The 11,706-nt window shown below is 31.8% G+C and overlaps 1 protein-coding gene across 2 annotated transcripts; it reads right to left on the reverse strand.

Annotated features, from left to right (window-relative positions):
- Positions 1-1,726: 1,726 nt before the first annotated feature.
- LOC123905495 (ABC transporter G family member 11) lies at positions 1,727-11,176 on the reverse strand. 2 transcript variants are annotated; one of them, XM_045955117.1, is made up of 11 exons: positions 10,141-11,136; positions 8,709-8,998; positions 6,680-6,851; positions 6,132-6,254; positions 5,450-5,578; positions 5,000-5,194; positions 4,637-4,723; positions 4,184-4,456; positions 3,303-3,410; positions 2,625-2,883; positions 1,727-2,023 (listed from the first exon to the last, which is right to left on the reverse strand). In XM_045955117.1, exons 1-11 carry the CDS (start codon positions 10,525-10,527, stop codon positions 2,007-2,009), a joined length of 2,040 nt encoding a protein of 679 aa, XP_045811073.1. In that variant the 5' UTR covers positions 10,528-11,136; the 3' UTR covers positions 1,727-2,006. The 2 variants fall into 2 exon arrangements, with proteins under 2 accessions (XP_045811073.1, XP_045811072.1); XM_045955116.1 differs by lacking the exon at positions 1,727-2,023 and having other exon boundaries at positions 2,277-2,883; positions 10,141-11,176.
- Positions 11,177-11,706: the final 530 nt, after the last annotated feature.

Below are 11,706 nucleotides of genomic sequence, written 5' to 3' on the forward strand. Positions count from 1 at the left end.
ACTAATATAACTACTATCCATTGGTATGGTAGTTGGTATCATGATATCATATATTGAAGATCCATAGTACATAGGAGGCCTCCAATTTCTCCAAATTTATAGGGGCCCTATGCAGTGACACACCTTGCACACTCATAGGAGCCGCCCCTGCACCTTAGTAGTGTTTATATATGGAAAGGTGGCTTCTTGGGTGTGCTCCAAGAGGTACCTAGTTTTGTAAATGGAAGATTTCGCACACATTGTTGATTATCACGCGCACTGCTACCGTCCGTCCGGCTCGGGCCAAAATTGGTGTTATATTAATTTTTAATACTAAGAAGTGAAAAAATAATAAGTATTTTTTCATTATGTGCATTTATCCGTTTTAATTTCGCACATGTTTCTTGTTCCACAAGACCAACTGGTCAGCTTAAGCTCCCACGAATTCCTCTCTTTCGGTTTCCTCACTTGCTCTATAAATAGCAGCTCTCATAATTTTTCTGTTCTATTGTTTCCAAGAGTGGCTTCAGCCATCTTCATATCAATATTAAATTGATTCTTCGAATCATAGAAGGTGTATTTCTGCCCAATGTCTTACAGTATGTTAATCGGTATTCAGTTTGAACTGGGTTGTTCTATCCTAGGGACTTCGCGGTTGATAGTTTGTCTTGTACAAGTTTGGACAATGCCACGAAACGTTTTACAGAGAGCGACCTAGTCGAGACTCAACCCGATAATTCATTAGTGGCTGATTTTCGAAAACTACTTTTTCAAATTTCAAAACAACAAGTAATACAAAACTTTAAAGAAGATTGCAAGCCTAAGTTACATAATTTAGTTACGGCTGAGGTTGTCAAACTCAAATGTCTATCTAGACTCGACTTGTGAATTTTTTTTTGAAGAAAAAGTTAAATTAGCCCACCCAAATTGATAACAGAGAGAATCAAACCTCAGACCTTAAGAGAAGCACACTCTCAGGTCCCAAGTCAATGCCGACTTGTGAATTTGTTAGGATAGAGCCATATTAATGGTTTTATATAGCTAGCTTAAGAGTTGAGGTTTGCACTACACTTATAAAGGCTATCTTTACCATATCTCTAGCCAATGTGGGACTTCTAACACACCCCCTCACGTCCAGAACTGAACAAGCTGGAACGTGGGATCAACAACAACGGGTGGCCCAAATATGGGAGGTCTCCACAACAAAATAACAAATGGATCTAGGATAGGCTCTGATACCATATTAAATAACCGATTATCCCAAAACCTTAAGGTGTTAGGATAGAGCCATATTAATGGTTTTATATTATTTCTAACACGCCCCCTCACGCAAGAGCCCACTTGGGCTTGAAGCGTGGATAATGCATAGGCCCACCTACCATATGCTTAAATTCCACTTTTTAATTAGAAAGTGAGGGGAGCGAGGATCGAACTCTAGACCACTTAGTCATAGAGGCTCTGATACCATATTAAATAACCGATTATCCCAAAACCTTAAGGTGTTAGGATAGAGCCATATTAATGGTTTTATATTATTTCTAACAGAATTCTTGTACGATTTTATTAATATAACGATTTGCGAAACTTGGAATTCAAGAAAAAGGTGAAACCCCTGCAAAAATTTTGGGCCTTTTTCAAAAAAGTTAGCGAACTCACCACATACTCACAAGTCATCTCGAGTTATCAAGTAATCAGAGGGTTTGCAAAAAAAATTCTGTAGAGAGCTTTAGAAGCATGAAGGAAAGTATAACTTATAAGGAATTATTTTGATAAAAGATAATAAATTGTGCACATTATTGTCCTGTTTAGTTCTGAATTGCACAAATTAACTGTGCAAACAACTTCTAACTCTGGGCACCGTGTTTTGGGAGGTGGAATCGTAAACTTAGCTGAGAATACGAGTTGACTCGATTTTAAAATCCATGGCCGCAGCATCTCACCTTCCCGAACTGACACTGATTGTTGAAGAGAAACTGTCTTAGCTAACTTAAATCCTCCTTGATCATTCCTCTCCGACATAAGCCAAGTCAAGATTCGTCATCGCCTAGGTATGGGAACAGTATTAGTACCCAGTATATTGGTACAGAATACGGCATTTTTAGAAAAATCTCGTAAAATGGTTCAAAAACATGTTGCATCAACATTGCATTTTTAAAACCAAATTAAGGTTGTTTCAGCCAAATAAAATACTGCTGAATTGGAAACAGAACTATTTAATGGTTGCATAACTAGACTTTGTTGATTGATTGTGAAAATAAACAAAAAATAATGCAGAGAATTTATATGTGTTCTATGAATGATAATAAACACCCCAAATTTCATATATCATATTGCTAATCCTATTTAAAAATATATACTTAAGTCTTCATTCAAACTTAGAGGACATAACTTTGTCTTTGAAATCCCAATTTTAAGTAAATGTATCACCACATATGTATAGAAATTTAACATGTGAAATTTTCATATCTATCTCTTTTCACTAGCAATTTAATATTCTTTACCAAAAGAGATAGACAAAAAATTCACATGATATATTAAAGTCAAATATTATCAAAAGTGGACTAATTCCTACTTTTGATTGGAAATATAAGTTCTCAAAGATGGAGATTGAGTGAGAACATCAGGTGCAATAGTTGTATTCTGACCTCCATTTTTTTTTTGCATTCTTCTTTTAGCAAGCTTGCCTCTAACCCAAGGAGTAACATCCTCATTGATTTTGATCATGATGAAGAAAATAATGCGGTATATGACGATCATGCTTAAGATCACGATTAAATCTATCCATTTTGATCTGCTCACAGTGATTTGGAACACGTTCTCCAAGATGTATTCGCCTGGTATCTTAGGTAGATCTGGTGTTTGGTTGTCGAATACCAAACCCTTTAGATCGTTTTGGTATTGACCCTGAAAAAAAAAATCATTTTATCATTACAACTAGTCATGTTTACCATGGAAAAACATGAATCACAATATTTACGTAAATTTATGTCGAATAAAAAAGTTGTTTTAGCAAGAAAAAATAATTAACAGAAGTTTCACATTTGTCCAATCATCATTGTTTTATATATAACTAGTCAGATAAACGTGCTTACGTGCATATGCACCCGTTTGCACACGGCGTGTCTTGCACATGAAAATAAATGTGTAATTGGTTCAACTGATTGATTGCACATTACAAAATTTTGGTTATAAATCGAACAAAACAATGACATTAGTTGAGTAAAGTAGCAAATATGATCAATGATAAATAAATTAAACAGTAATGTCAAATTGCAATTGTAGCACATATCTCTCAAACAATTGACTTGTGTAAATTTTGTTACCTGTAAAGCCCAAAAGTGGAAACTGATGTATGACATTGGATAGCGCCAAACAGGTTTTGGGATATCATGTGGGAGCCTAAAGTAGCCAGAGACCAACATGAATATTCCCTGAAATTTGGAAAATAGTAAATACAATTGAATTAGAAGAGTGATTTTTTTAACATATTGCTCAGTAGCTATAAAGCACGGGCACTAGATACGACACAGACACTGACATGTCGATACCGATAATAATTTGAGAAAATGTCACAGTTCAATGTAATTTAAATGCCGGTGTCATGTCGGTGTCTGACACTGCGACACGCTTAATCCAAAGAGTGTTTGTGCTTCATATCTTAGTAGTATCTGTTTGTAACATGGTATGTTACATGGCATAAAATTAGTAGAATGTCATTTGGTATAATCACTATCAATGAGACTTTTGTAGTCCCCAATCGGTCAAAGGAGCTAAAGGCCCTATCAGCACTCGTGTGTGGCTTAGACCCTCAATTAAGGTCAATGTTTTGATTTCAAGTATACCATGCCACTTTTCTGAGGTATTGTCTGATTTGAGTCTTTTGTAAGCCTCGCAGCGTATTACATTTTAAGAGGTGTTTCGGACATCGATTAGTTGAGGAGTTTGGGTGTTGTTTATACAATGTCGTTGCCCTAGTAAAAAAAATCTCATCTCATAATACTTGGGAATCGAGATTAAAGCTAGTTTATGAAGTAGTCTTAACCTAAATTCCCAAGTAACATGATACATTTTTTTTCCACAAGGGAAACTAGAAATTTATATATTGAAGCAAAAAGGAAGAAATATGGAAAATGGTATGAAAGAGAAGGATCATTATGTAATGTTATGCATAATTAAGTGCTTAAGATTATAGTTAGGTGCATACTTGAATTCCTGCTCCAATGATAATTCCCATGAGGAAGTTAGGAACAATACTAGCAATTGCCATCATTAAGCTTTCAACAACAGTGACACTTGCATAAAGGCAAAGCACAAAGAAAACATAATGTGAAAAGCCAGGGTGTAGTTGAACCATGAAGTAACAAATTGTTCCAGACAGAAAAGTGATTAATATCAGAAATGGTGTTGCTGATAATGTGTTGCTTATAACAAATGCAGTCACACCATAGTGTCCATTTAGCCTCTCCCTTTGGAAAACCTGTAATTGAAATAGTTCATCAAATTATGACACTATATTAAGTTTGATAATAAGGTTTAGGGTCGCCACGCCAGTGGACGGTGGAATTGGTCCCCAGATTGGTCGGTTTTTAACTCAGATACGAGTTTCCAAAACAATAAAGTTTAATTACTCATTTAGGTTTAGGCACAAAAATTTTACCTTCATATCTTCAACAAATGAAGGAAATCCACCAATTGACATGAAGGTGACAAAACCAAAAACAAAAGATGCACATGAACCTCTAGCCTGAAAATTAGAAAAACACACAATATACGGAACATATAAAAACCAATTTCAACGCAAACAAATTTTACAGAAACTAAAACTCCTTCTGGTTTCATACATAAGCAAAGATTCTTTTCTAGATTCGTTGAATAACTGACGTATCTGGTTCATATTATAGACCAAACACATCAGTTATTCAATGAACAAAAATGAATCTTTGCTTATATATGAAACCGGAGAGAGTAAGTAATTTGTACTTAAACACAACTTTGAATTTATTTAGAATAATGAATGTACCAGAATTGAGTTATAGCCAGTCCCAACATTCAAGTAAATTGTTCCAATGCATATAGTGACAACAATGTAGATTACAAGCCTAAGCCAATAGTAACCAAAGTCCCTTGACATGTTAATGAATGAACGTTTGGTTAATATGTAACATTGCATCAAGAAACTAGCTTCACTTCCTCCTGCTTCAAGCACTGTCCCTCTCTGCATATATAGCAAATTAGTCTTTTATTAACGAGCGTCGATCAATTTAGTGATCATCTAACAAAACTAATGAAATGTCTATATATTGACGTCAATAGTCGTTTGTTGCATTGAGGCAAACATAGAACCTTCTGAAAAAATGACTAAATTGTGACACGTACAATATATTGTTATTTCATAAATTTGAAGGACTAAAATAGTGATTTACTTTAATTAATCTTCATCGAAAAGTTCTTGTAATTGAAAAGTACTTACAACTTTGGACATCTCGTCAACTTTTTGTCTTGCAGCGTAAGCGTGTTGAGAAGTGCGGTAGAAATCTACAAGTGTTCTGATAGCTTCAGAAGTGGTGATCTTGTCGAGAGGATCATCACTTCCTTCAAACTGGTGAAGCAAGATTTCAATGAAAAAATTGTCAAAGACATTAGTAGTAACAAAAATGCAGAAGCTGTTATGCTAAGAAATATCGATACCAATGTTTCCGGATATAATGTAATTATCAATAAGAAAAATCAACTTCTCTTGTATCATTTAGGTCAACTAGCATTTGTCAGCAACTTTATCATTTTTTTTAGACGAATCTAATCATCAAAGGCTGGATGACAGAAAGGTCAATCTACCACTTAAAATATTATGTCGTGTATTAAAATGTTTTTGTTTTACAATGATGTACTTCAAAGGGCAAGAGGCTTGCATCAAGTAGGATTTCATAATTTGCATACCCCGTAAATAAGCGGAGAGACTATTTACAGGATTTACAAATGTGACCTCTAGATCACACGACAACAACCTTACCATTGCGCCAAGGCTTGCGCTCTAAGAAACAACTTCAAAACCGAAAAAAAAAACTACCTTTTTAATTATTGATTAAATACATAGAAGTGCAAAGAGTTTAAAGGAAAAACATTGAGTCATAAAGCAGAATAGGTGAATATACCCTTAATTTCATGGACCCTTTAAGAGTGGCTTTGACTTTATCAAAGTCAGAGTTGATGCATCTAAGGAAATGATCAGAGGGGTTCCTCAGAGCAGGGCATGGAAATCCAGCTTGTGCAAAGAACTGCATACAACATCATATAATCATCAATAAAAATCTTCATTTCTTCATATTGCAAGAATAGTATGAAAGATAAGTAAAAGACGATTTGATGTCCAAATGTGTGATACATTGTCGTTACTATAGTCACTGAATGCATCGAAATTATAAAAATATTTTCAAGTGTGTCTTTCGCTAGTAATTTTATGAATGAAATTGACTAATGAAAGACACACTCGAGATTTGAACTAATTAACAAAAGACAATTTTGAGGACTATACTAAACTGACTAACAAAAGATGCGTTAAAAAAGTTTTTTTTTTTTTTTTGAACGGCAAAAGTATGTGTTCAAAAAGTATTGACACGACACCAGACATGACATATTTAATGATCAAAATGACTTGTTAGTTAATCTATGAAACAGTAGAACTTGAGTGTGAATTAATTACCTCATATGCATCTGAAGCTTGGCCAAAATAAACAGTTTTGCCACCAGAAAGCAAGTACAATTGGTCAAATAGTTCAAACACTTCACTGCTAGGTTGATGAATTGAAGCTATCACTGTTCTTCCATCCCTTGCCAATGCACGTAGTGTTTGTGTCACAAAGAAAGCTGATGCACTGCCATAAAACAATGATTCCAACAAATTATTGAAAAGACATCAATTAATTCAGCAAAACTATACAATTTTCTTGTGATTACTAATGTACGACTATCCAAAAGACAAAAAAAAAACATTAATTCTAAATTGATTTTTTTTTTTGTACATAAATTGATTTTTCTTTTAATAATTTGAAATGTTAAATGATTTTCATGTACATTCTTCTGTGGAGACCATACAAGAATTAGGAGGAAATTATTTCCCCTCAATAATAGATAAAAACAGTATATTTTTTAGTTTCGATCTGTATTTTTGAATAAAAGTATGATTTGTTTTCGTGTAGAAGTGCATTTTTGAAATCATGTGTAATTTTTAAAAAGAGAACATATTTTTCAATCTGCAATAATTCATTTGAATTTATCCATCTAAACAGAAAAAAACACAATAAATTTTTGGGATTTAATCATTTGAACACGAGAAAAAAAAAATTATTCGTTGTGATTGATAATTCTACATAGATCAACCAGCGCTAGGGTTGGGAACAGGCCAGGCCAGGCCAGGCCTTGACAGGCCTGAGCCTGGCCTACGATTTTTTTTCAGGCCTGAGCCTGGCCTGCGGCCTATCAAATGTTAATTTTTTTGGCCTGGCCTGAGCCTTTTAAAAGTCTGGCCTGGCCTTGTAGCCTGTTTAAAAGCCTGTGTTACATTAAAGCTCCTCTATATAGTTTTTTTAAATAGGCTAAACAGGCCTTAAAAAGTTCACATTTAAATTTTTATAATTTCTACAACATTAAGAAAAAGCTAATAATATGATTAACACAATAATTAAACACTAATAAAATAACAAATACGATTACGAAAAATAATAATTATTATAGATAATATTTTTTTTATAAGATATAAATAATAATATTATATAAATAATAATTATTATAAACAGGCCGGCCTATCAGGCTTCGTAGGCCTTTTTAGAAGCCTAAGCCTGGCCTATTTATGTAAACAGGCCGTTTTCAAAGCCTAAGCCTGGCATTTTTAATAATCAAGCCAGGCCAGGCCAGGTTTATACAGGCCAGGCCGAAGGCCCCTGTAGGCCGCCTGGCCTATTCCCAACCAGTGTTTTAAGAAATAAATGAGATAAAAAAATAGATCTCTTTTTAATAAATATGTGGATAAAGATGGGCCATAAGAATTTCCAAAAGATAATGTAGGAAGATGGGCTTGGCCCATCATTTAATGCATCCACGTTTTTCATTTCTGCAAATATATAGACAAATCAGTACTATCAAACAAATAAGCCGATAAATAAACCAAAAAATCTTGAGCTTGACTCAGTTGATAAGAGATATCAGAGAGTCTAATGACAGTCCCCTACATTTGTAAATTATTATACATATGTTTTTTAATTATTAAAAAAAATTATGAAAAATAATAAGCCTCTTAGAGATCCATATGTAGGTACCGTTTGACCTAGCTTTTTTTCCTCTTCTTTTGAGCTTATGCAAACAGCTTATGCAATATAAATTAGGTTTTATGTTATTTTATAAGTTCATACTAGTCAAAATTGTATTTTTATAAACTATTTTATCATAAACTACCTTGAAAAACTTATAATAATACATAAAAATTACGTAAGTTGTTTGCATAAGCTCAAAAGAAGAGGAAAAAAAGCTAGGTCAGACAATCTTTAATTACTTATATTTTTCAAAATACATGCCAAAATCATAAATTAAAATAGCTTGAACCAAAGTAATGATAAAATAGTAGTTGGTGGTTAGATATACATAAATTTATTTATGTGGGGGATAACACTAGTCACAACAATCATGTTACTTTGAAGAAAAAAAAAATTATAGACAAAAATAATAAATGTAACAACCTGTCAAGTCCACTAGTTGGTTCATCAAGAAAAAGCAATCTAGGTCTCATTAATATTTCCAATGCAATACTAACTCTTCTTTTTTCACCACCACTTATACCACGTAAATGCCAATTACCAATAACTGTGTCAGCACAATCTTGAAGTCCCATTGCAACAATTGTGCTTTCAACTAAAGCTCTTTTATCTGATCTTGACATTTTATCTGGTAATCTTAATCTAGCTGAATACCAAATTGTTTCTCTTACTGTTAATGTTCCAATTAAGTTGTCATCTTGTGTTACATAAGCCTAAAAAAATACATACAGACATAATGTTACAAAATGTTCACACCCTTTTGGATGTATACGGTAAAAATACATACATTATGTTAATTGGTGGAACTAATTAATAAAGATCACTTTTAGTTTAGGGTTATTTCATCTATCTAGATTTAATTATTTCACGTCACAAACTAGTGTCTTATGAATATGATTTTTAAATAAAATCAAAAGTAAAAAGTGTCTACTGTTTAGTAATGAAAAAAATAATATCTTATACTATGATTTTGTCTAATAAGTTGAGGCAAAAAAGTTCACCAAAAAAAAATTAATGAAAAATATTATCAAAATTAAAATATATAACTTTTTAATATAGTTTGGTAGTTTTTTATAAAAAAAATAATACATTAAAATCTTCAAGAAATAAATACAACCCATAAATTTAATCTTCAAAAGATAATGAACCTGCGTGTAAATAAGAATGAACCTAAAAAAATTCATTAATAATCTCAAGTTCGAATCCAACCCATAAATTTAAGCTAAAACCCTTGCTAGAGCCATTTGCTTCCTACATAGTATTATACATTTCATTTAAATATTAATTTTGTTAAATGTTTTTTATTTTAAAATGCAACCGTGTTAAAACTCTTATAAAAATATATTATATATTTATTATCCATGTGATACATGTGACAGCTGTTTTATTAAAAAAAAATATATATATATATATATATATATATATAATTTATATTAATGTTAGGTATGAACGTGACCAAAATTACTCCATGAACATCAAAATATTTATTTTGATAAAAGCAGAGTAGTTATATATTCTCTCAAAATTTGATAATTAAACATAATAATCTAAAAAAAACAAAGAAGACAAACATACAAGTATAAAGTAATTCAAGTTTCTTAATCAAGAAAATAGACACATACATGTATTATATGATAAAGAATAAATAATATAAATCGGAATTAAGTCCCCATTAGCATAGCTCAGTTATTATGGATATTGTATGAAATATGCAGATCAGAGTTCGAACTCTGATGATGCCACTATTCAATTTAAAAGATAAAATTTTAGCCACTAAACTACTTAGATAAATAAAAAAAAAAATGAGAATTCAGAAACAGAAAAGAAAAAGAAAAAGAAAAAAGTAAATACTCACAGCAGTTCCAAAAGATAACTTTTCTTTGCGACCATTAAGATAAACAGTACCAGTTAGAAAAGCATTAGAAGCTAAACGACTAGAAAGTGCATCAAGAAGTGTTGATTTTCCAGAACCAGAAGGTCCCATAAGAGCAGTAAAATAACCTGGTTCAGCATAACCAGTTAATTTCTCCAAAACATATTGTGTTTCACCATTGCTTAATGTTACCCTAACAGTTAAATCTTCCCATGTTAATCTTGCTGATACATCACCAATGAACTCTGTTTTTGTTTTTTCTCTCCAAAGGGTTTCACTCAATGGACTCAATGATGGTAAATTTGTAGCTAATGTTTCATTTCCTAATGTTGTTGATTTATTATTATTATAACTTGGTTCTATCTCCATAGCTTAATTTTTTGTGAATTTTCAAACAGACCCTTTTGGCTTAAATACAATATTTTTATGTTTGATTGATAAAGTTTGAAACTTTATTCAAAAGGGTATTAAAAGATGATAGATTTGGTTATAAAAAGTTAAGTATTTGACATTAATTGTATAGAGGAAAAATACAAAAAGAGAAGAGAATTTTGAGGGTAAAATGGAAAGAGTATGTTTGAGGAAGAGTTGTTATAGAGAGCAAAAAGTGTGAAATGGTGAAATTAGAAATGTATGATTTGGGAAATGTGATGAGAATTTTTGACTGAAAAATAAGATGATGATTGAATGAAGAGAAAGAGGGTTTAAGATATCACATGCAAAAAGAACTTGTAAGGATTTGAAATGAAGAGAAAGAGGGATCAAAGAACTAATATATTCTGAAAACTGATAGTATTTGAAAGGATGACCACAAAAACCACACATTCTTTGTGAGCAGAAGTCATGTTTGGAATTCTCGAAGGAAATTTAGAAATAAGTTGTTTGTTGAGGTTTAAAAAATTAGTAATAAATTTCAGCCATTATATGATCAATTAATGAGAACAGATAGATGTTGGTTGATATATTTAATTTCAAACCGACCCTCATTTATACATAAGGAGATATTTTTATATAGGTCAAATATATATATATATATATATATATATATATATAAGGCTTTGAGGTTAACGTTTGTAATAGATTGATTTTTTAGTACTGCTAAATTAGTTTTTTTAAAAATTTTTGTTATTTTTTTAGGTAAATAAAATTATATTGATGGTGTACAAATTTAAAAGACAAATTTAATTCTTAAATAGTGTTGTGAATTCGTAACCCCTTTATCCAAAAGAACAATAATAGAGTGGATTAAATCAATAGCAACCAAGTCGAGCAATTATATAAAATTTTAATGACCTAAGTGCATGCACAAACCATCGAGCAAATAACAAAAAGAAAGAGCAAAGAACACCAAGAAATTTGTTATCTACTTCCGTTTAACGATGAATATTTTAGGTTTTGTTTAAAGAAATAAAATGAGTTACAAGAAATTAGCTTCACAAGTTCACAAATAATAAACATATTCTTTACTCATTTCTCAATCACTTCCCTTAAATAAGAGATTCAACAAAAGGTACCAAGAAAATGCTCACTTGTTCTCCAAGAACAATA

The sequence above is a fragment of the Trifolium pratense genome, linkage group LG2, assembly GCF_020283565.1.
Source record: "Trifolium pratense cultivar HEN17-A07 linkage group LG2, ARS_RC_1.1, whole genome shotgun sequence".
Classification (NCBI taxonomy): domain Eukaryota; kingdom Viridiplantae; phylum Streptophyta; class Magnoliopsida; order Fabales; family Fabaceae; genus Trifolium; species Trifolium pratense.